Source organism: Lepisosteus platostomus, chromosome 3, assembly GCF_059453375.1.
Source record: "Lepisosteus platostomus isolate fLepPlt1 chromosome 3, fLepPlt1.hap1, whole genome shotgun sequence".
Classification (NCBI taxonomy): domain Eukaryota; kingdom Metazoa; phylum Chordata; class Actinopteri; order Semionotiformes; family Lepisosteidae; genus Lepisosteus; species Lepisosteus platostomus.
This window is the reverse complement of record NC_142613.1, coordinates 62,550,499-62,576,459: the sequence shown is the minus strand read 5'-3', so window position 1 is coordinate 62,576,459 and position 25,961 is coordinate 62,550,499. Positions and strand designations below refer to the sequence as shown.

The 25,961-nt window shown below is 36.4% G+C and overlaps 1 protein-coding gene across 2 annotated transcripts in view; it reads left to right on the top strand.

Annotated features, from left to right (window-relative positions):
* The first annotated feature begins 651 nt into the window (after nt 1-651).
* Nucleotides 652-25,961, top strand: part of galnt14 (UDP-N-acetyl-alpha-D-galactosamine:polypeptide N-acetylgalactosaminyltransferase 14 (GalNAc-T14)) — a 108,868-nt gene continuing 83,558 nt past the window's right edge. The window contains exon 1 of one of the 2 annotated variants that reach the window (XM_088626344.1): nt 652-1,071. In XM_088626344.1, the coding sequence (XP_088482470.1) occupies nt 943-1,071 (129 nt within the window). In that variant the 5' untranslated portion in view covers nt 652-942. The remainder of the gene's footprint in view (nt 1,072-25,961) is intronic. The other variant, XM_088626343.1, reaches the window with a different exon arrangement.

Here is a 25,961-nt window from a genome sequence, read left to right as displayed (position 1 = left end):
TTTTTTTTTTAATAATTTATTACTTTTGTCCATTGTTAACCAATGTTGAAATGTATAATGAAAATATATCAACACAACACGCATGGACTCTACGTACTGTACATCCCAGGAGAAACAAACGTTTCTGGCCAGAATTGCACTTCTTCAGTAGAAATCGTTAGGTTAACTTCGTAAGGTAAATAACAAACTAGAGTTTTACCAAACCATGAAATAAATTTACCAACCCTAGATTTTACCATTTACAGTGAGTAAACGCGTGACAACTGTTATTTTTTTTAGATAGCTTTTATGAAAGCAAATATAACAGAATGATAAGGAAATTACTTGTAATCAAGCTTACTTTTGTTAAGTGGTTTAACAGTGTGAAGCAGCACAATCAAGAAACATCAAATACGGTACAATAACTACACGACAGACCAGAAAAAAAGCTCCATCGCTGAGTGTTTTACGAAACCATTCTTCATAACTGCAGCGCACCGTGTTTGAATCAGCAAATTTCCAGACATTACATGGAAAATGGTAATAAATAATCAAGAGCAGGCGAAATCAAAGGAAGCTTCAAGCAGTTGGTTTTGTTTGGACACACACAGCAGGTGGTGCTAAACCCCTTCAGAGTCTGTAACCTTGTATACCCAAACTCTCTGGGTTTAATCAAACTGGACGGCATCCAGCGCAGTGCCTCCCAGCGCTAGCGGGTCATTATCATGCTCTCAATGTGGAAACTGCTCACCGGTTTATGCTCCTACCAGCACACTCGGCGAACACGCGCTTCAACAGACCTGCTTTTGGCACAGCAGTGGAGACCTATGAAGATCCCACTGAGGTTAAAGCTCACATCTCACATGCCAAGTCCACCGAGAGTTTCCTGGAAATGCTACAGCCGTGGATTTCCCGATATAAATCGAGGGGCTAGGGCAGCGTGGATATAATACGTCTCCGAAAATGAAAAGGCTTTCTCGCAGATTGACTTGGGCTTCGGCGGTACTACTGTGGGTAGCTGCGCTACTGTACTTGCTTTTAAGTAAACGAAAAGTGTCTGTTCTGGACTTACAAGAGGCTCGGGAGCGAAAGGCAAGTGGCTCTTTCTTTCAACTGCGTGTGCATTCGGGTGTGCCTTACCTCTATTTTACTAGTTACAGTGACTCGTGAAGTGCAGTGGCTTTCAGCAAAGTGATGTTGAGTTGAAATTTTAGGGTTTTGCTATTAATGTTAGGCTTGGCATGTCTCTAAAATATTGTTGAAATATTTAACGACGTCTGAATACAGTTCTGATTGGAAATGCAATTCTGTTCCACAATAATATAATAAAGTACAAAAGAACGAAGTTATTCTTCGGGACGAACATTGAGATTTAGGGTATTACAGAATACACACGTGTTAAAAGCCATAGGACAGCTATAAGACAAACAAGCCTTATATGATATAGTATGCGTATATTTTTCTGTATACCTTAAATATGGAAAATATAGTCCAATCTTGTTCAAAGCGTAAGGGGTGTTAATGTCTTGCTTGAGGTGAGGTTGCGCATTACACTGCTAAGTAATAGGATTCATTCAATAGAGGCAATCGCAGACATACAGTACATTAGTTAACCTGAAAGCACGTTTTTATTACACGTTGATAATGGGTCACACTTCGTTTAAACACCAGAAAACAAAGATATTACCACATATCGATAAAAAAACAAGTAGCGCTCCATGCGAAATTTCCTCAGCTTTAATACTTTCACAATTCTATTGTTCCATTTTGTTTAAAAAGATCGCGATTAAAATAGAATAGTACAGTCTATCTGTGCTACATTGGTATGAGTTAAACTGCCCCGTGATATCTATGACTGCAGGGTTTCACACCCTTGTGACTTTAGGAAAATAACATTTTAAAACAGCAGTCTGTACAAAACACTAGTCAAAGCACTAAACGATTCAGTCTTGATTCAGTTTTGGTTTGACACTACTGTTATAGCCTATTAAATTACCAATTATAGTATCATATCAGAGGGTGGATTTGTAATTGCACCTGTAATTGCACTGCAGATGCAGCAGAACTGCCTTTGAAGTAGTGCGGCGGAGCTTTTCCTCCCTTGTATACTGAAATGTTTTTGTGTTTTACAGCAATTTGTCAACACAAAAACAGATTAGAAGGCATATGCTGTGTCCACATTTCCCCAAGATTATGATACCCGTTAGTCTCTGGGTCAGAGAAATACTAAAGCTGATTTACATGTGGTCTCTATTTTATCGTGGTAAGGAGGTAAATCAGTTTATGGCAGGAAAGCCAATACTTACCAGAAAACCTGTGGGAAGCAGAAGAAAAAAATACAAATAGACCTTTAAGATACTGTATGAACAGTATCGTACAGGTAATAACATTATATACAAATATTATTCAGGTTAACTGTAAACGTCTTTTGTTTTGATAATTTCTACAAAATATTAACATTATTTCTGCTCAAGTACGTATTCAGGGAATCTATAAAAAATCCTTAATATTTGTCTGTATTTTACAGTTAAATATCAAATTTAAATATTAGTAAATATTTTATACCAACTCATATTTTCCAAAACTGAAAATGACCGAACTGAACACTGTTATATGTGGAAAAAAAGATGAATGTCAGATAAAATGTGCAAAGAGGATATACAAAGTTAAATATACTGATTCTATAAGTTTGCAGCCCTCTATCAGTAGTCAATGGAAGCACCTATGGCAGTAATCACTGCTGTTGGTACTTTTGAAAGGTCTCTACCAGCCTTGGGATGAGTATTAGTGTCCAGTCTTCCTTGCAAAATGGTTCCAGTTCTGACAAGAAATAACTGCAATTCAAGACTCACCATAAATGTCTACTGGATTCAAGTAACAGCTTTGACTGGGCCACTCAAGGACATTCACTCTCTTCATGTCAGGCTGCTTCAGGTTGGTTTAACTTTGAGCTTCAGATCATTGCCCCGCTGAAGTGTAAATTTTCAGTCTAGTTTTAGATTAATGGCAAGTAGACTTTCCTCTGGGACTCGCCTGTACTTTATACCATCCACTATTTCCTCAGTCTTGACAAGCTTCCCAGGCCTTGCTGTTAAGAAGCAATGAAACAGTTGTCTTGGGCATTTGCTGGAGGAGTTTTGTTATTGGCCTATGAATAGCATCTCTTGTTTCCTTAAGTACAACTGGTAGAATACCATCAGACTCTGGAAATTGGTTTATTTTTAGTGTTTCTTATGTGCACGTCTGCTTGTTCAATGCTAATACTTTTTCATTTAGAACATTTTCCCTCCCCAGCCTGGGCACTTTATTGATTTCTTTGATGGTAAACACCTAAGTGAAATATTTCTTTAATATACTGTATTAACCTTTACCATAAGATCATACTAATAGTTACAAACAACAAGAAGCCATTCAGCCCATCTAGCCTCTTTGAAAGGAACTAATTGTACAAAGGATCTCATCCAGCTGTTTCTTGAAGAAAGCCAGGGTACTGGCTTTGACAAATCTCCCTGTCTTTGTCATGAGGTTTCTCGTATACTTTACTTCATTAAAGCTGGTCTTTCTCAGGTATTGTTTGAAAAGATTAGGAGTACTGAAAAGGTTAGAATGCAGTACATGGAATGTACTGTAGGTTGTAGATTTGCATGTTCTTTGAGGAACAGAGTATGAAACATGGTCGTTAACCATGTTGATGTTTTCACTTTCTTTTGCTATAGTCTACAGTATGTGAGAAAAGCCATAATCTCCCATGAAAACCTTTCGTCCTTTATTATTATCTTAATTTAATTTTTAAGTGTTCACTAAAATTATATCATTAACTATGCTTTTTGAATATGTTTATAAGTAGAATTCCTGAGAAGACCATCATAGAGGTTCTGTTATTACATTTATGGTACAAAGTAATTCCTTAAATTCCTTAAATTTGTCACATTCATCAGTCATTTGATGCGACATGGATGATAACAGCTTGATCCACCCTGGCTCAGGGCAGGAGCTTATCCATTTACTCAAGGCATCCTTGGCCTCAGGCAGAACGCACAATGTATGAAACTCCCTATCATACATGCTATGCTACATTGTCTGCACCTTTAATAATTGAGTCCCCCACTATCAATGCCTCCCATTTATTCAAGGGAGTGGGCTACTGGGTACTCCAGGCTCCGTCTTCCCATTTTCCCTCCAAAGTGTCCAGATCCATTCCAGTCAGGCCTGGAATCATCTGGACACACTGACTTCTGAAGTTGCCACCAAGGTGCAGTTTGCACTCTGTTTCCTGAGGAGTAGGCTGCCTTACCCCATGCACACGGATGCACAATGCCTGCTTGTGACACACTCAGAACAAACTACATTGATGTTGCTGCTGATATGAGCAGGCTAGGTCTCAAGGACCTTGACCTCAAGGTGCTCAGCTGACACCGTTCAAGTCAAAAACCCTATTATCATCATCTCACGTGCTGCTTCATACTGCTTTTTCTTTCTGACTCCTTATTTACATTGGTTACATATTTTTACATGTTCAAGGTTTCAGGTATTACAGTACATTCATTTATAGCATACCAATGAGTATGTTTGCTATATGAAATTTTATTTTTCGACACGGTTTAAATATGTAGGCTGTGAGAAAATGTATAGTGCCATAAAGATGGAATATATGCTCTGTGCAGAATGAGAACATATACTTTAGAGAGCAACTAAAGTTGAGAAAAAAAGTTAAAAACACTGACTTATAATAAGCAACTAAGAGAATTGATTAAAATTAAAAACTATATTTTCCATTGATTCATTGGCCAAAGTATTATACTGTAATATTTACACTAGATGGTATTGAGAGAAAAAGCAAAGATTTAAATATTCGATATACAGTACTTTGAAAATATATGATGGTTGTAAAAGATTACCTGTGCTCTGTTGAAGATCTGTATGATTTCGTAGATTAGTACAGACCTTTACCTAGAGAAAGTTACACAGGCTACAAGAATATATTACCAACTGTACTGTATTGACACTACTATATCATTTTTAACATGGATACAAAATAAAATAATTTGCAATTTTATGTCACACAATGAATCAAAAATGCAATCAATTACTATTATTTTGTCAGTGTAGCTTTATGCAGGTGAACGAAAAAACACGACACAGATGTAGGGAAGAAGTTAAAAAAAAAAGGAGTAGTTACAGTATATCTAAGAAAACAAAACGTGTGAGCTCAGTGCAGCCTGTGAAAAGCAACCTGCATAATGTTACAAAAAGCAGAGTAGATGCAGGGCAGCACAAAACACACAAGGCCAGAGGCCTTCTTGTGCAATTGCAGCATTTGTGTAAGCGAAGAGCAACCCAACTTTCAAATCCTGAGAAAGATTAGAAAAGAAGTACAGCCCTAGTCTAGGCGAAAGCACTAAGGTCTGCCACGAGGACGAGCCAGAGAGTTGTCATTGTCTATGATTAGACTATAGAGCTGCTGGGAGAAGAGTCCCAGTAGATGAACAGATTTTAGGATTGTGAAAGCAGCCCAGGCGGGCATGGTGCACAGGAGAGAAAGCTTTTAAATCCAGTAAAGCTGGGAGGATAACCTGTGCTGCATGAGCACATCTGAAATGCAGTTTCTTCTTGAATATCTTTTGAGCACAAAGTATGTTGTCAATTTAAGAGGTTTGAGCAGGGAGTTGTGTCAGTGTGCATTGGCTGGAAAGGAAGAAGTAAAGGTTAATCCTGTGCTGAAAAGTAGAAAAAAGAAACACAATGTTTCAGCGGTAGAGGCTCAAGAACCTCAGGAATGAACTTTTAAAAGTTTTTTATTTATCTTTGTAATAGCTTTCCAGATATGTGTGCTGTCATTTTTTAACTTCAGCAAGCAGCTTTTTGACTTGTTAGTAAAAAGTTTCTTATTTTATCCCATTTTCTTTGCTATAGGATACAAGTTAACTGTTTGTTTTTTCACAGTTCTAAAGACACATTCCTTCTACATTCTCCAAGTTTTCACAGTTGTGTTTATCCTTAGTACTTCCCAATAATTCCCATTTCTACATCAGCAATCTCTAAATAACATTTAGGCGAATGTACAGCAATTCAGCAAAGCATCTCTTAATTAAGAAAAGAGTAAACCTCTTGTAAAAGTAGTGAGGCTGCTTCTGGGGTAAAGTGAGTCACGGGAACTCACTAAAACAGAGATTATAAAAGGTGGTGGAATAAAAATTTGTCATGCTCTTAAGTGACTAAATCAGTAGCACACAGTATTAGCTCGAAGAGGTCATTTGTGTTGCTGGATCAGTGAGTCATATTGCTCCTCAGAAATTCCAACACTAATAAGATAAAAAATCTTGTGTCTTTGTTCATAAGATCAGGAGTGTTAACCCTAATGTCAAGTCTAAATTCCACTTTGGGGTTTTATACATTTCTCCCCTTTGTTTAATACATGAAGTAATTTTTCGCTTTTCCACGTGACCACCTGTATAGTTGGGCGCTATGACATAAAAGTTGGTATCTGTCGTATACTGTAGATGTGTGCAGTACTTCAGTGGTGGTGAAGTAGACCCTATCCTATATATGAGGCACTTTGGGATCAAAAACACTGCAAAAATGTAAGAAATTCTTTAATAATTGTATATTCATTCTGTTTATAAAGGTAATATCTTAACATTATATAAAGTACTTGGGTGATGCAGTACATACAGCTGCCTCGCAGTACTGAGACTCTGGGTTACTATGTCCTAATTCCTGGGGTACTATTTGTGTGAAGTTTGTACTGTACAGTATGTTCTCCCCGTGTTTGCGTGGTTTTCTTCTGGGGCCCTCTGGTTTTCTCTTACGGTCCAAAGCCATGCTGGTAGGGCAATGGACTTTTGGGAAAATTTGCTGTGGTGTGTGTGTATGCGTGTTTGTGTCTGTGTGTGCTCTGTAGTGGACAGGCAGGTTGTACCCTGCCTTGCGCCTATTGCTTGCCAGGATAGGCTCCAACTCCCAGGTGACCCTGCAATAGACAAAACAGTTAGAAAATGGATGGAGGGATATATCTACTGTACATATCGTAGCTGTGTCCTCAAAGTCTGCCTGTGTCATATCTGGATAAAAAATCTTCATGCAGTAACTGTAGCATGCTAAAAGAATGCTGGTGTATGCTGTTTCAAAACTCCCAGGGGCATTGCTTGCTGAAGGTTAAAAAAATATTTCTTATGTCATCACCTGATAATTATTAAGCTTTAACCTGGTAAATTAACTGTGTATGCATTTATTTTGAATTTAGCTATCAAAATGTGGCTTTTAAAAAAATAAAATAAAAAAACTGTTCATTCAGTGATTGAGGTATTGGCTTCAGTGTCTATAATGGCTCATTGTTCTGTTGGGGCTTGTTATGCATTACTGTATTCCTGCAAGCTTGTTCTGTACCTGTTCTACAGATCAATATCCTTTGCTGACTTGACAAAGCATCAGCATGTGTGGTTACAGTTCAGGAAAGTTTTTGCTGTTGTAGCAGTTCACATAAAAAAACCTTTGCTGTAAAGGGGTCTCCTAAATTCAAGGATCTCAAACCCTTTTCTGTAACTTGCACTAAAAGGCTGCATTTAATATACAGACAGTAAATTCGCCTTGTGACAACATAAAAAATTCAGGGACATACATAGAGAACCATACTTTTTATCATTGGTATATATTATTATTTTGGTTTGAATGTTTGAACTCTGCTTTTTTCTCCTGCATTTAATTTAGAATGACCAATTATATTTTAATTATAAATCCACCCAATCTGGAATTGTCAGTTGTGTGTTTATGTCTATTAAAACAACAGGCACCCCTGTACCCACAAAGTGAGAGTGAAAAGGGAGATGGTTTCCTCCAGTCCACCACCTACCCCTCTGAGATGTGTTTTACATGCTAAGGTCGTGTAATGGCTTACAGGAGATTCAGCATCACCTGGAGGTGTGAGACGTCCCTCAGTAATGTCACATGCAAGCCTGCAGGTGCTTAGGAAGTCACAGGAGTCTGGATTTCCCCAATGTTGAGCTATTCCCTGGCTGACTGATCCCAGTCCCTGGTAGTTATTTGATATTGTTTGTCCATTGCTTGGGGAAGCCTGGTCACCAGGCAGCTATTGAGTCGCAAACTTGTGATTTTAAAGCTCAGCCTGCCCTTTATTAGAGAAGATCTTGTTATCATCATATGGCATAGTAAAGTACATTGAATTTGTTGGAAGTTGATCCTGCCAGTGTAAAAACATGGTAATACACAAGATGTAATTTTGAACCATCATGAAGATAAGCTTATTTGTGTTGTAGTATTCTAGGAAATGTGGTAAAGAGCAGCATCACAGAAGAGTGTCAAGAACTTTCTTTTACAATGATTTACTGTAAAGGCTGGATAGATTACCAATGCAGCAGAATTATTGTAGAATGTCTTTTATCTTTCTTTCCTTTCTGTTTTTCTTTTACCTTCTGTATTCCTTTACTATTTTATAACAGCTAAAAACTGAAAGGTCTGTTCACTAAGTATTTTTCTTGGAGTTTCAGTTTGAATAAGCCCCCCACATCTTTCTCACCAATATCATATTTCTGAAGTATTCTCTCCTCAAAAACATTGGGCTGCTTTCTTAGATTAGTTTCATTTAAAACAAAGAAAACCTATATTCTCTCTTTTCAAAGTTAATTTATTTGAACTTCTACTATGGTTCAGTCCTCCAGCAGTGAACACAGAAGGTTCAACAGTGATACAAAGTTCTCAGTTCTGTATCACAACAAAGACAGCTCTTTTTGGTTATTTTCAGTGTGGAATTAACCTCTTCTTACAACAGGGAGTGTCAAATCTGGATTTGGAGTGTCAGTATGTCTCCAGTATTTCTACTTCTCTGCAAAGCACAGGCACCACACTGTTAAATTGTCTGATATAGCTAATTATGATTATTTTATATATTGTTTTTTTTTGCTCTCTCAAAGTCTTGCTCTCTTCAAATTAGAAGCTATCCCCTATTGACCTCTTGGACTCATGATCATCATGATGCAGAATGTCTGGATATTTCTCATTGTACTGTAATTTACAAAACTTCAGGAGATGTCTAGGCGTGGATATGAGCAAATGTTTAAAAACATTTATAACAAAATCTGAGATTATATTTATATAACTTATTCTAGATTGGATTCTTATTTGGCACTTTAAAATAATTTCTCCAGTAGGCCGCTTAGTAGCAAGCACAGGCCGGACTGAAAGACAGCTGTATTTGTTTTCGCTAATGTGGTGTGGTGTTTGAAGTTCGTAATTCACAACGGCTTGGTTATGTAGTTTATTCTACATACAGTGAGTTTATACAAGTCACTGTATGTGGTTCATAAACTACTGTTGATTGTAATCTAAGACAAATATTTCTGCTTCTAGTTAGAATGGTGTGTTATCATCCCTCTTTTTATTGTTTGTTTGGATTGGTGTGTCTTTCAAAGTCATCAACTTTCACAAAATGTAATATGGTGGGATAAAAAAATACAACCCAGCTGTGACCTGATTTTCTATCATAAACCATTTGAATATCACACAACACTTTCCAAATAAGCTGATGAGGTAGACCTGTCTGTCAGCTGCTTTGCATGAAGAGCGAATTTGGAAGCATTGCCAATTTCACATGGCATAATTCAGTTCTTTGTAGATGTGACTCGATTATCACCAGTGTCACTTTGTAAACTATATTAAAAAATGATAAATATAAAAACATGAATTTTGCATAGGACACCACTGTAGCTTGTGGCAGCATCATATTTACTATTAAAACAAGGTACATATTTATCCAAGATTCTACTTATTTCTTCAGAAAAGCTTAAAATTTAATAATTTCTTTCAATAACACATACAGACAATTTAAAGAGTTTAAAAAGCATGCAACAGCTACAGTGCCTAGCAAAAAAAAGTCCATTCTTCCAGTATTCAGTCTGGTGAAATTACAAAATAATTATGTATATTGCCTACTCATTTTTTAAGGGTCTTTTGAAATGTTTTTTGACACTTCTCCTGATCTGTGCGTTTCTAGAACTTTAACCCAGAGTTTTTTTCATGAAAAGCTCCATTTTCTTCATGGTTAAATTTTTGCTACCTGACTTTATAGAGATATGTGTATTATGAAATCATGCGAGCCATTATTACACACTGAGGTACTCCAACTAATTGTGTGGCTCTTGAAAGTATTTTTTTTGCAGTAAACTAATTTAAGATTGCTAAAGTAAATGTTTTAAATTCATATTCAGTCATAACTTTTCATGAATTATGTTTATTTTTTGTTTTTTTTGCTTTGAATCTTCAGAGTAGGTTATGTTTATAACAAATATTATTTATTACTTCGAAGTGTCATTCTTTTTGCAAGCAAATGACTGCAAGCTTTAAAATAACAAAATGTGCAAGGGTCCGAATACATTTGCAAGGTACTATACAGTATGTATGTATTTACATTGCCATACAGAATATAAAACTGTAGTAAATACACAGTAATAGAATAATTGTGATAATATTATCTCAGTATTGATCACTTGAAAGCATGGTGTGTGTAAAACAATCTGTAGAACAAAGTGAAAAGTTTAATTACTTGGTATAATATAAACACGTATTTCTACTAAGCTTGACTGATAGTTGTGGTACTTGAGTTTTATTTTCTGTCTTTATTCCTTTTTTGTCCGAAAATAATGACATTATTTTCTGATGTTTTTGGTTACCTTAGACGTCCTTTCATTACTCGTAAAAGATAATCAGATTACCAAAAGATAAAACCATGAGTTTATTTCTTGTAAATGTTAAGGTTTAATGGGGAAAAATGAATTATGAAAATATATGTAATTTACCATTGGTTACAAAGTAGAGATGCTTACCAACCACATAAAGAAAAAATAAGATCACAGGCAGCAACAAATGTGTTAAATGATATTGCTTTATGTTTCTTTGTCAGTTCGGCTATTGTTTGCTTCTCACACACTAGCTTCATTAATAATAATTAGAAGTATACTGTAGCTGCTCAGGTGAACAGCCTTCATCACAAGTCTTTCTCTCTAGAGAATCTCCTTGCCTTTGTTCAGCAGTTCAGCAGGAAGCTGAGGTCAATGCAAGGTGTTACACACACCAGACAACTGGAGCAATTAGCTCAGCTAATCTGAAAGAAGATGCTATGAAATAAATACTGTAGGTTGCATAAGAGAATGAAAGGTCATGGGTACACTGGTACACTGTGTGTGATGTTTGCCATTGTTTTTAAGACTTAATGAGCACTGTCAATGTCTTTATTTTTATAATTAATGTAGGAAAGACAGTATAAGTGACACAAATAACCTTGGTGTATGCACTGAAACGAAAATTAATTTTAGCAGTATTGGCCTTAGGATTTTCTAATTTCATCAATCAGAAAATGGAAATGTTGAAATCTGTGTGTTAGTATACGTAGCATTCTTCTAATTTATGCAGACATACTTAATGCCATTTACAGTACATTGAAAACAGGAATGCATTAAATATTCATTTATTAATGAACAAATTTTTTAACTCTTGGTCTCACTGTTGAAAATCCTGCTATTTAAATGTTAAAATTAAGTGTAAGAACGTAGGAAAAATACAAAAAACACTAGGTCATTCATACGATGGAGCCCCTTTGGCAGTTTTGTAAATACAAAATAAATCAAATCTATTGTGAGTAACCTCATGACTTTCAATATTGTACATATTCAGTAAATACAACATAAAATTGTTCTGTATTTCTATAAGAACTTCAATCAAGTTTGTTCATCCCCTAGTAATCAGTATATTATGAATTTTCTTTTGTGTTTGATAACCTTGAGATGATAACATAAGAAGGTGGGCTTTTGGCCCATCTAACTCATTTTGTAGTTAGTAGATGACTGATTGGAGGAACTCATTCAGCGGTTTCTTCTTTCAAGGGCTTTGGCTTCTGCAATATTGTTTGGTGGCTTGTTCCATGTACTTGGGTAAAGTGCCTCTTGTTCTCTGATTTAAATGCACATCCACATATTTTTCACTTGTGACTTCTGGTTTGTGTTTTCCTGCTAGTATTGAAAAAGGTCACTGGGTCGACTTTGTTGTCTGAAGATTATGAATATTGCATCAGGTTCCCTCATTGTCTTCTCTGTTAGAGACTTAAAGAAAATTGTTCTTACTTTCTGTCATCTCATTTAACCTGTCAGTGTGGGACATTTCTTTAAGCCCCTGAATGTATCTGGTTATTCTTTGCAAGACTGATTCCTGAGCAACAATAGTTTTTGTAACATGGTCACCAAAACTGTCGAGTATTCAAAATAAAGTCTTACTAGTGCTTTGTACTATTTTAACATAGTATTCCTTGATGTACAATCTATGCTTCCCACTATATAACCTTTTTTTGCATTTTTATTGTATTTGACCAAAAAATGCTACATTTTTCCAGCATTTTTGAAGTGTCGGGCAGCATGATGACACGGTGATTAGCATTCCTGCTTCGCAGTGCTGGGACCCTGGGTTCAATTACTGGGGTGATCTTTATGGAGTTTGTATGTTCTCTCTGTGTTCAAATGGGTTTCTACTGGGTGTTCTGTTTTCCTCACACAGTGAGGAAGGTTAATTGTCTTCTGGAACAATTGGCCCTGGTGCGAGTGTGTGCATGTCTGTGTGTGTGTCCTGCTATGGACTGGTGTCCTGTCCTGGGTGTATCCTTCCTTGTGCCCGTTACTTGCTGGGATAGACTGCAGCTCAGTTGCAACCCTGAACTGGATAAAGTAGTCAGAAAATGGATGCATGGATATGTAATATTCTGCATTAATCTACATTAATATTCATCTGCCAGGTGTTTGCTTAGTTTGAATTTTAACTGATTCCTTCAGATAAGAGGGGCTGCCATCCTATTGTAGATCCCTGTGGTGCTTCACTAACTCCATCATTCCAGTTTGAGTGTTTCCTATACATTAACCAATTCTTAATCCAAACACAAACATTTCCCAGACTACCTACCACTTTGAATTTGAGAATTCATCTTTTCTGAATCAGAAGTCCTCAAGTTCCCTTCAGGATCAATAAAGTTTTTATCTTATGATAATCTAAATATATCAAAATGTGTCCATTATTGTTGCTGGTTGTTAGTTACACAAATCCTACCTTTTCTAAATCTGTCTTCTGTTGTATATTATATCCATATGGGTGATCCTTAAATGTCAACATTTTTAGATGTGTAGTACTGTATGTTCACATTTTAAACTTCATCTATGAAACGTGTTTAAATAATCCTCACATTCAATTTGATTACATTCCACTAGAGACAGAGATGGTAGATAGAGATTGCCCTCAGCAGACAGCTCAGACTCTTTTTCTCATTCAGACTACAAATATGTTCTAAGAAGTTCAGATGCCGACTGAGACAAATGCGTGATTTTACAGACCACTGGAACCTTCCTTTCTTAGTGGAAAGTATGACGTATATGTTTTTTTTCTATCATGCATTTTTGCACCACAACAGGGAAGTCTTTGTACAGTATCTGTTATAATCTGGCTGATAACAACTAAATTGAAGAGACAGAGAAATTAAACCTTGGCCAAATATGAAAAATCATTGTTGAAGTATCTTGGAGGTTTTTTTAAAGCTCAACGATAGAGCGCAAAAATATGAAATATTTTAATTTATGCCCCTCTAAAATAACAGGCAGACACCACTCACTTTGACCTATATACTGTATGGTGTAAGGATATGAAATAATGATAGCAGTAAAACCATCCACCCATTTCCTATACCCTTTATCCAATTCAGGTTCGGGGGGGCAGAGCCTATCTTGGCACACAGCAGGGGCAAGGCAGAGTAAACCCTGAACAGAAAACCAGTCTATTGCAGGCCACACACAGACACAGACATACACACACTCACACCAGGGCCAATTTCCCCACCAGTGTGTTTGCCAGTATGTCTTTGAAGTGTGGGTGGAGACCGGAGCACCCAGAGGAAACCCATGTAAACACAGGGAGAACATACTAACCGTACAAAGGTACAGTAGCACTCCAGGAACTGATCCCAGGGACACTGCAAGGCAGAGGTGCTAACCAATGTGCCATTATGCCTTCAGCAGTGAAATATAACTAAAACATACTTTAATTCTTTATGTATTTAATTTTATTAATGTATTTAAGTATTTAATTCTTTTACATTCTTAAACATTGCACCTGCTATGAAAAACCGTCCGTCTTCATATTCACTCCTGGAATATTTAAGATATTGTTTTTGTTATCCTCTGTCATTCATTGAACTTCAAAGGAAGTTATATAGTTCAGTTCTAGGAACAGAATAGTTTCTGTACTTGCAAAATGAAAATTTCTGTTATTGGATTTTCTTGAACTCACTGATGAAATTATAAATGTAGTCTGATTCATGACTGCGACTTTCAGGCTATGTTCTTCAGCCATGTCTGTAAGATTTCTACATACTGTAAAATAAGTAACAAGCAACAGTAAATCTTTGGTGAAAGCACATTGGAAGGGAGTTCATGATCTGCATACTGAATACATTTCATTTTCAAGGTAAAAGAAGTAGATGTGCAGATAGCAGCCTAGCTGGCTTGTCAGTTTATAACATAGTACAGTACAGTATATTTCATGGTCACTGCCTCTGCAGTTTTACTATCATACTTTTCTAATATTACTTGCAAGAATTAATGTGAGCATCAAATTATCTAATTATAAATTGTTGAAATCCTATGTAAGAATTCCACACTTACTAGAAACTTGTCCTACACAGGATAAATTAGATTATGAATCCTTATTTTTTACAGTTTCACTGTTGAATTCATATGTGCTGTTACATTAATTCCATTTTACCTAAAATGCTGCCTACATATGAGACAAGTTGCTTGTAATCAGTGTTGAGTAAAATTACTTCTGGAAGCATTTTCTTCTGTAATAAGCAGACAAAATGGATATGTTAACTTCAGAATTCATTCTGCTCTTGTCATCTTTAGTTGCATCATCTGTAAAGACAAGTGAGCCAGTTTCAGAGATAGCTAACCATTACAATGATACAAAATGTGTTTAGAAACACAAAGGTTGATCCAGGAGAATACTGGGACAAAGTTGCATATACAGATGAAACCAGTTATTCTTTATCAAAGAGTTGGAAAGGTTAAAGACAGGAGTAATAGAGGACTGGCTCATCTGTGAAGTATGGCCTAGCCTGGAAATGCATGGTTGCCTCTGGACCTGGCTTTTTCTTTTTTATTGGTGATGTGACTAATGACGGCAGCACAAGACTGCTGTCTCACATCATGAGATTAATATGAATGATAAGCATACTATAATAAACATTTCTGGCTAATTCCATGCACAAATGTGATGCTAGTAGAGCGAAAAGAATGTCTATCATGTTTTGTCACTTCAGAGAAACATGTTCATTTACTTTACTATACAGAGGAGAGTGGTAAACTGCAATGTGTTAACTCCAGCTAAAATTGAAGTGTTTACCTCGCCATCACATTAAAGAACACTGATATACCCTATCAAATGCTTATAATAGAGCAGGAATCTGCTCACCTGGTCCCAGACAGTCCCTTTTCTGTAAAGGAACAAGTAACAGGTTTATTCCATGCTGAAAAGAAAACACAAATTTTTGGCTGTGGAGTCTTCTTCGGCTGTGGAAAAAACTTTGTGTTTTCTTTCCTCTCTTTACAGCATGGAATTAACCTATGCCTTTGCAGCCTACACATGCTGACGCAGCTACCCACCTGAACTATTTCTGTAAGATAGTTTGAAGCAAATACCTTTAAATAGTAAGGTTTTGGGCAACGTTATAGACTTTGCCAATTTAATACTATATTTATTCCAATTACATCAATCAACTGAAATGAAAACCAGGGGATGATGTGACTGTCTAGTACCAGTGTTGTAGGTCCCTTTCGTGAAGGATAATTTGAATTAAAATGTTTAAATAAATGTAAAAAAATCAAAAGTTATGGAAATGAAATTTAAATTCTCTTTTTATACTGTATCATAAATAGGCACATACAGTATACAGTATACCTGTATATGTTTTATACATTTAAAAAATATATATTTAGGACTGTTTTATTCTTTAAATGGTGCTGTGTTTTTCCTGGTCTTTTATGCATGACGAATTTTAAAAACATAATTGTTTTACCAAATTTCTGAAAAATAAAAAACAATGGAGTGAATCTGGTTTTGTAGTACTAAATTCATAAGACCCCCAGTGTCTTCAGTGTTGTTGCAACAGCCTATATTTGGTAAAGTGGTGACAACTGTTTGTTACCAGCCTGTGTGGGCTGTAAACAATGTCTTATACAGGGAACGGTAATAATGAATCTGGCCTGTATTTATATATTTACACTGATTTTGTCTGCACCCACACAAGAATAAATAGCACACTCTCTAGAAAACAGCATAAAAGCTTATTCTCAAATGGTTTCAACGAAGCAGTGATTTATTCATCTTGAAACATTTTTTCTTTTATGATTAAATCCATCCTATCTGTGATAACTTTCATCAACCGGAGGGATGTAAAATGGAAATGTAAAATATGGAGGAGTACCTGTTTTGATAGAAAAGAGTCTTAAATGACATAAAGGTGGCTGGTGTTCATTCTGAGTCACATCAGTTGCGGAAGCTTTAATGAATGGCTCATTTTCCTTATGATGACCTTTTTATAACTGCTCCTGAGCTTTGAACCCCACAGCAGTTCTGAGAAGAAACTAAACTCTCTTTGTGGATTCCTACACAGTATAGTGTATTTGAAACAAAAAGAAAAGTACTGAGAAATTATACACATTTTCATTTCTTTTTCTTTTTAATCCTCAATCTTGACCATCAAAATGTTTAAGCAGCTTTGGATGAAAGAGGGGAACACTTTGAAAGACATGGAAAGCAGATAGCTGCTGTTGTGCATATATCTCATAGAAGGAGATGTTTTTCCTTTGAGTTGTTGCAAAAAAAAAAATGGCTGGCAGCATTTTTGTAGTGGTCCATTGTTCCAGGTTGTGTCATTTGAAAATCTGTGATGGAAATTATTCCTGGCTGACTGGCACTAGACCTTTAATTGGCTTGCCAGAGGATTTATTATCTGTTTTGGCTCTTTCCTGAATCACTTACACATTCAGGATGGAAAAGAAGAAATTTATTAGTTCATTTTGGACCTGAAAGCATTTAATAAGATACATACTTCTTCCCCCACTCTGTTTCTTAGCAGTGGTATGGAGTAGTTATAACAGCTTAAGTTTAGCCTAGAAATAGAGTTGTGGGTTCTAAGTCTATGCGATACACCACTCTGACACTTGAACACATATTTCACTCTGAGCCCTTCAGTAACATACTGTACCCACTCGTATAAATGAATATAAATGTACAATATGTAACTTTGAATAAAAGTGCCATCTAAATAAAATTTTGTTTTTTACAGTAAAAACAAATTTGTGGTCCTAAGGATTTATTTGACAACGCTTTTCTTTACTGCTTTGGACAGACATTGCTGTGTGTGATGTTTAGGTAATCTGTTCTCCCACTATATGGGGACTTTGGCATGAATACCAAAGTCATTCTTATCATGTGATGACACTTTGACCTTTGACATTCCACAAGCGGATACTAAAATGTTTCAAGGCCTGACGCTTTCTATGTTTGTTTAGTTAAAGCACTTGTACTTGTACACCATACAAGAGGCTATATTCTCTAAATTAACAATATGAATCGCTTTGGACAAGGATGGCCCATCAGGAACTAAAGGATGCAAAAGACTATACCTTTGAGTAAAATGAAAATATAATAATAATGTACATCATTGTAGAACATGTTCTCTTCTTACAACCATCAAATTTTAACCCTAGCAGAAAATTAAAACTTAAGGAGAATAAGGAAGCAAAATAAGATTGCTTTTAAAAATATGGTGGTGTTTATTATTGTGCTTTTATGTGGAAGAGATCCTATATTATGTCTTTACAGCAAACAAATCAGGCTGGATGTCAACAGGCAAGCAGGCACTGCAATCTCACTGCCAGCAATACCAGGGTAAAAGAGAGAGCACAGCTCCTCCGGGTTATTTAAGGCCAGGGACTCCGGCCAGGGCAGCCAATCCCACTGGGGAATCCTCCTCTCCTTCTTCCAGCCTGCCACCATGGGCGGGGGGACATGGAAAACATTCAGAGGACAGCCAGGCTATACAGAAGGGCTCTTCCTCCCTGACACCATTCAGGGGAAGAGGAGACTGCTACAATATATATTTAATTCTTCTTTACTGCACGGCTCATAATTGTAATGCACATTACTGTTACTTCATGTTCTTATACATTCCTTCTGCTCAAAGTGAAATGCATTTGAAAAAAACATTTCTGTATTAAAGTCATCGCATTCAGTATTAACAGAGATTCAGAACTGTTACTTTGGAGAAATGTTTCGCTTTTAGTATTTTCTTTGTTTTCTGCCCAGAGGGTAGTTCTGAGTGCCATGTGTTTTCCAAAGCTCATGGGGTTGCTGTCGTTTTTATTTTAGCCGTGGTATTATGTGGGTTTGGCACTACGTTTGCTCTTTCTCACTTCATTACAGGACCTGGAAGGCAATTTGCTGTGTGTGTGGCGGGGCATGGAATTTTGTGACGGCAGTTGAGAAGCAATTGCCTTAGTTGAATCGTCTGATCAACTCAACACTTCAGACAGCCAGGGGTAGACGTTCAACACTGCCATAGTGAGTTATAGAAGCTAAAATGCAAGAATTAACAAATAAAGCGGTGCAGTTAAAATGACTTATGGCTTTGGATTTCCAACATCGCTGTCTTCAGTAAATGTAATAATATATGTCACTTAGACATCCAGTTTAATTCGCACTTCACTATATTATCCATGACTGCAATAGCAGATTTAAATATTCTCTGTGGAGCATAGTAAGCATCTACAGGGTACATGCAAAAGGGAATGGATACTGTAAGATTGTATTTCAGGGAGCATTTTGTCTTTCAAACCTAAAAATATGATAGTGGCATGCTTTTGTAACATTCTAGAAAAAGCACATGCACAGACACATACATAAGTAGATATCCAATTACTGGTTTCCCAGTGATACTGTATCTGTCCCATTACAAAGCAAAAGTCTGCCTGAGACAGGAGCAAACTAAGCAATAACAGCTGCTGCAGTTAAATTTGCTGGTTTAATTGTCACTTTTAGATATAAGCTCCTTGCAGCAGAGCCTCAGATCTAATTAGACTTACCTTCACTGTATTATTCTGCAAACGCAGTCCTGCTCTCCTGTGGATTAGCCCCCAGATTCACTATTTTTCAAACATAGACAGAGTAATGATTTTGCAAAGAAGAGTGTCTTTTTTGCTGTAGCCACTGTGAAAGGAAAATTGTATCATTCTCTAATGGTTCACTTGAAAGGTAAGTTTGGAGTGGTGGTGTTTCTCTGCAAATGAGGGTCCGTTTTCCCCAGCCCCATTCTGAAGATCAGATTATAGCACTTTACTTTGACTTCTGTACTCATTTCCATTTTCTACTGCCTTAGCATTGTAAAGTTCCACCATTTAAAGGATATTCAAATATCCCCTAAAAAAGTTATTTTCATTATTCATGGAATTATTTATAATTTTGGAAGTAAATGAAAACGTTTGTGTATAATTCATTTATTGACTTATTTCTGGGGAACCAATTAGAATGAGCTACTTTGCGTCACGGCCAACATAAGAATAGGCAGTGATATCAATGTAGAGTTTCATAAGTGGTGCACACATTGGCAGAGGAAAGGAAACCTTACATGACAAAAGCATAGGAGTTTTAGCAAATGAAGGCTGCACCTGTTAACTTACAGCCCAATTTCAAAATTTAACCCAGTGTTGTAACAGTTTGTGAAACTCGTACTATTGATGAGGAGAGATTGAGGAAGATAGTCCCAAATTCCTAAAAAAATACCAAGTTCCTCAGCATACATTACCTACCTGATCTCTGATGATCCACTGGAAGTCCTTTAGAAGGAACTGTACTGCAATAAAAAAGATAACTTTTTTCCCAAAAAATAAAATTAACATCAACACATAATGTCATTGTATGACATTATATAATATTTAATGTCATTTCCACTGCTTGAAAACTTTTGCTTCATCCTTTTTGTTCTGTTTCATCTCCTTAGCAAAGGCTTCTGAGCAACTGGAGTAGTCAAACATATTCGCTCACTTTCCTGTTCAGCATTATTTCATTAACAGTTCACTTTTATCACCCTTTCTATTGGCATTATCTTCAACTGCCTATATGGAAGCAAGATTAATTACTAGATTTTTAATGCTTACTATGCATTATTAATACTACACATTTTTCATTCGAAAGCATACCATCCTTTAGTCATTCTTTAATTGGTTCTAAGTGCTTTTCTTGAATGTTTATAAAGGAAAAAAAAACATATTTATTCATCATTGAAATCTCTGTCCTTAAACTGATTTCTTCTCCATAAAAAATAAAAAAACTATAGCTAATGAGCACTATGGCAATGAAAACACTGAACAGAATTTACTATTATATGTACAGCCCCCAGACATCTAGCATAAGTTATACAGGGGCTCGCTGCACTGTAACTATTATCATGCTAAGCATTCTATCTTAAGAAACAGACATCTGCAATTACCCAGCTCTATTACAGGCTATAAGGATCATGTTTTGCCTCTTGTAAATCAGTGGGGCATGACATCTTCTGCAGTCTGACAGCCTTTGGAAAGAAGATTGCTCACAGTTAAATTCTCTACATACTGTATAAAAGCCTAAAGGATTCGGGTTTTTAATTCCTTCCTAATGAGGTTCTCCTTTTCCCTTTCACAAGTTTGAAACAGCAAGTGTTTTTACAGACACAATCTTTGGCCCAAAACAAAACTTTTACGTTTACTTTGCCTATTACAATCTTGCAAGAATTCTGCATTTCTGCCTAGTTGTGACTTTCCTCCACCAAGGCCATTTAAAAAAACAGATTTGGGCAACATTGCAATATTAAATATACATTACTGGTGTCTTCTCTTGGTCTTTTTATTGCTTGAATTCTGACAACATTGTCTAATCTACACTATACTGTATATTTTCTATGAGTGGTAAAGATGTTTGGAGACATTTCTGTGGAAACAGGATGAAAACCTAATTTATTTGGTCCTTTACGATGTTAATTTCTGTATCAATCATGAAGTCTAGAGAAAAGTATGAGTTTCTATATCCAGGGAATTAACAGCCTTCCAATAGAAAGTAGCAGAGTATAGAATGTAGTTTCCCTGACCTAGATGTCTCATGCATAAAATGTAATACAAAAATGGAAACTACACTATATCTGTCTAAGTACAGCATCAACATGAATTATGAATTAATCATAAAACTCTGAAGCCTATTAGTTAAAGACAATGTAATAAACCTTATAACACTGCCTAAAGTCAGTATTTAATGGAAGAGAAATAACTGAAAACCACGACGAATATCTGCAGTGTGATACTAAACAAAATTACTAAAAGTCAAATGAAAGGTAGAAGAGCAGAGGGCATTTGTTATGGCTGTATAATATTTTAATCTTTTAGGAATTGTAGAATTTCTGCTGTTTAAAGTTTTTCCAGTGCTTCTCCCTGGGTCTAGAGATAATCAAGGGTCTTGTGTTTCTTACCTCTTGACATCCTAACAGTATGTAGGCAGCAGAGTATCCTGTGATGATCACAACGACCTGGGTGCCTTTTGTACACTCCTGGGTACAGGAGTGCAGCCTGGGATAGATTTAAATATGCATCTTTTGCCTAGAGCACATAAAATACATTGTACTCCGGAACTGAACAAACAATTACTGGGATTAAGACGGCTCTTTTCAACAATAGATCTACAGTATGCCTAATCACAATAATTTACTGAATTGATAGCAGAGTTCAACTTAGATACAACATGTTTGACAAGACAGGATGGCATCTTCTCTTCCAAATTATGTGCTGCTTTGGATTTTGACTGGTGAAAACCTGGTGTAGGAAAGCAAGGTGACCACACTCATTCACTCAAGACTTGCTTGTCATGAATTGAAAATTGGGGCTGATTATTCCATTTTGTATTTACTGTTGCAAGTTCTAACTCACAGCTGGTCTGATGTAGAGGCCACCCAGGCTGAATACTCTTTTCTTTGGGGTAGTGTCTGAGTATGGTGCATTCTTGTATCCAAACTTTCCAGGCTTCTGGTGTGTGAGGATTTTAAAATTCATGTGGACAGCTACTCAGGCTTTGTTGGATTCACCTAAAAATGGTGAAGTTCTTTCGAGCTTCATCTCATGAAAAATGTTATATTATTGATTTAGTAAAAAATGTAGGACTTATGGTTGCAAATTAAATAATCCTTTTATTTAGCCTTTCCATAAATACTTTGGAAACATGCTTTGCAAACCCAATGTTGCTCAGGAGCAACAAGGACATTGTGTTCTTGACATTTACAGTACTTAATTCTGCTGAATTAATGAGAGTAGTCAGTGTTCCATCTTTGGCTGCAGGTAGATGGTATTAATCCTTACAGCAGCAATATCAATACAATCATGAACACAGAAACCTCTAGCAGTATGTGTTCGTTCACAACTTAATAAAGACTACTCTTCAGTTACGTTTACCAATGGCTTGAATGTCATAGGTCAGAGGCTGCAATTCAGAGCACTGAAGGAGAAACATTTGGAAATTCCATCAGAAACAATACAGGGAGAACATGAAGAAAGCTCACCGTACCCTCTTCCACTCTGATAACAGAAGAAAAATAATAGACCTGATAAATCCTAAACCAATTATTTTCAAACACAAGTCCCACAGTCCGTTGCCATGAGTTCGAAAACTTATTTTCTGATAAAATCAAGGCAATTTGTGTATGGTTGTTACCATCTGTATCATCTTCCTTAGGACTGTCCACAATAAATAGATGTCTCTCTAGCCCTCTTCAACAAGCAGTTTAGGAGCATCAGCAAATGTTGTGAAACTAATTTCTAAACTTCACTCCACTATGTACATTTTCAACACCTGACCAACTTGGTTTCTTGGATTCTAACGGACAGTAAGTGCCTCCTTTTGAACAGACCTGATTCCTTTACATTTAGAAGTGGATGAGCTACTGTATGATCTCTTCTGAAGACGCAGTCTGTCTCCAGATGTGTAGGAAATTATCCAACCTTACCTTTATAGCTAAGATAATTGTCTAAATTGGCAAATTCTGACATGTTTTAGGAATAAATTATTAGGGCTATCAGCTGGGGTATGGTTCTGATGAGACACTGAGATAGCTTTGTTGCTTGTAAATGATCTCCTCCTGGAAACAGACGCAGGGTACATTGTCCTTGTAAATGCTAAATCACTCTGCTGCTCTAAGGCCATAACACTGGCCAATCTGGCAATGTTTTAGACAGTTTTACTTCTTATCTCTATGAAGGGTTTTAGCATAGCTCAGTCACAATTGCACAAGCTTATTGTTTTTTTTTTACTTGTAATAATTATCCTATTAATTGACAGCTGTTCAATTTGGTATTTTCCAGGGCTGTGTCTTCAGAAGTTCATGCTTAACTGATAATTAAGTAAAAATATAAAACATATTATATTGTATGTGATTTAAGTCCTTTTATTCTCATGATCAGTAATTATGTACCAATACTGTAGAGCAAAAATAAAAGTTTTAACTTTGCTGTCCCTATACTTTGGAGAGGGCACTATGAACCAGATTTACTGAGAGCTCAGAATGTGGATTTACTGGTGGCACCCAGTAAGCACGACACAGGGCTTTTAATTGCTATACTTCTTTTAATACTTTTTAATATACTTTTCTTTTTAGAACACCCTCTTAGTTCATATAAAAAACTCTGAAACAGTGCACTTTTTAAAAGCAAACTGAAAATGGCACATTGGAGCCTTCTTCGGGTGTGAGAGACAAGGCAGTAACAAAGGTAATGTAGCGGGAGAACAAAGGCTGGGAGAGAGGAGGAGTGAGAGGCGGGAGCAGGGGACAGAAAGAGAGGCCAATCAAGAGGTGTGAAGTCAGAATACAGTAGGTGTAGAGGGGTGTGAAATGAAACCTTCAATGAATGGAGAAAATTTAGAGGAAAGGAATCTGTCGTTAAGAGAAGGGGGAAGGTGTGATCATAGCTGTAGGATAATTTTGGTTTCGGTAGTCTTTCTGATGTATGAGTTCAGAAAACCGTCTTTGAGAACACAGACGGAGAGATTAGAGTGGTCATGGCCGTCAGAGGTGAAATGGGAAACAATGGGCTTGAAGAGATCTTTAATCTTCACAGCCCTAACATGTTCAGTATAACAATATACTCTAGTAATTATAATATTGAATATCTTATTTATGGATGTCAAAACGTAGATTTCCTATCTTGAAAATTTACCTTTTTCATGGCATATCTGAAATAACATATCAGTAGCCTCATTCTCAGTAGAAGGAGATTATTTTTAAATCTATGAATAAAAGGAAAAATAAAACCCAAAAATGCATTAGCAGGTTTTGTTATAATCTCAATGACAATTATCTTTGTCATTGGAAATAAGATTTAATCAAACTAAACCAGCAGGTGATGATTTATGTACTATGTTTGCCCTCAGTAAAGAGCTGACAACCTTTTGTTATAAATGGGACTGTGTTCATCTTGACAGGTTCTCATAGAAGCCTGTCATTTCCTTTCTTTTGGTGTTCATAGTGTAGAGCCATAATGTAAAAATTCAAATACTTATCAGAGTTGAGGTACAAGAAAGCAGCTAGCTGTAAAGTACAACTATACTGAAGAAGGAAACAAGAATCATGTTGTATTGTTTTTAATCCTTTCAGACTCCTGTGTCAAGGGCATTATTTTGTTATTGAAATTATTAAATCATTATATTGACATCAAAAGCTAATATTTAAAAGGAAAAGTAGAAAAAAATATGAACTGAAAACAAGTCAATTACATTAACTATAATATTGGGTAACTTAAGGGCTCGAGCATGTCATTGAGAGCTCAGCTGGAACAAGCAATTCAGCAGGTACAGTAACCAGGTTTGGGAACACCTAACCTAACTGATTAAAACACTAGACCAGATACTGCATTGGTTTTCATTAAAACATTTTTCTGAGGTAAAACTTCGCTCTCAAAGGAAATTTAAATAATAAAAATACAACCTCTTCAAATATCACAATTTTCAATTCAAAAATCAAATGTCAAAATTCAAAAATTTCATTTTTGAAGTCTTATTTGATGATGAAATGTATTTTATAGGATATGACACTGACACTTTCTGCTCTACCTCTATATGCTGCTACCAAACAAAAGCCTTTATCTGGAAATGTTAAGTAGTCCAATTCCTTTCCAAAGACTTAAATTGCATTTATCTTTGAGTGGATAGTTTTCAACCTGACCCAGTGCAATGAGACACACCTGGTTGTGTGAGAACTGCACTGCTATCTGAACCCAGCAAGCACAGTATCACCACAGCACACACAGTACACTTAAATATCTGACTCATCGTTCAGAGAAGTAGTTCTGTGCTTTAAGCTGCATACACATATTGCATTCTTTGCTGGTCAAATAAAGTTTGCTCATGAGCTGCATATCCCAGTCTGGCAGTCTTGAAATTAGCATGGATCTGCTTTTTGCAGTGGCCTTCAATCAGAAACCAGCTATGAGTATCTCTCAGTGTGGGTGGTGGAAAGGTCCCTGTTCAAACAGCATTTGTAATGAAATCTTCTGGTCTGAGTGCTGCATTGAGATCTAAACCCAGTACCTCTGCAACTAAGTGCACACGCAGCTCTGCTGTTCCACAAGCTACATACAGTAACAGACCTGATTTATAGATTATATAAACAGAGATACTGTTTAATGACATTGAAGAGGCAGAGAAGCAGTTTTCATATTGTTATGAAGTGTCTTTAAGAATCTAGATACAGTGGGTAACACCTGGATATTATCACATTTCTAGCTTCAAAGTAAGGGGGTATTAGCTAAGATGTACTGTAGGGGTGTGCGAGTCAGTAATGTAAGCAATAATAAAGTTTTACCTGTACAGTTTCA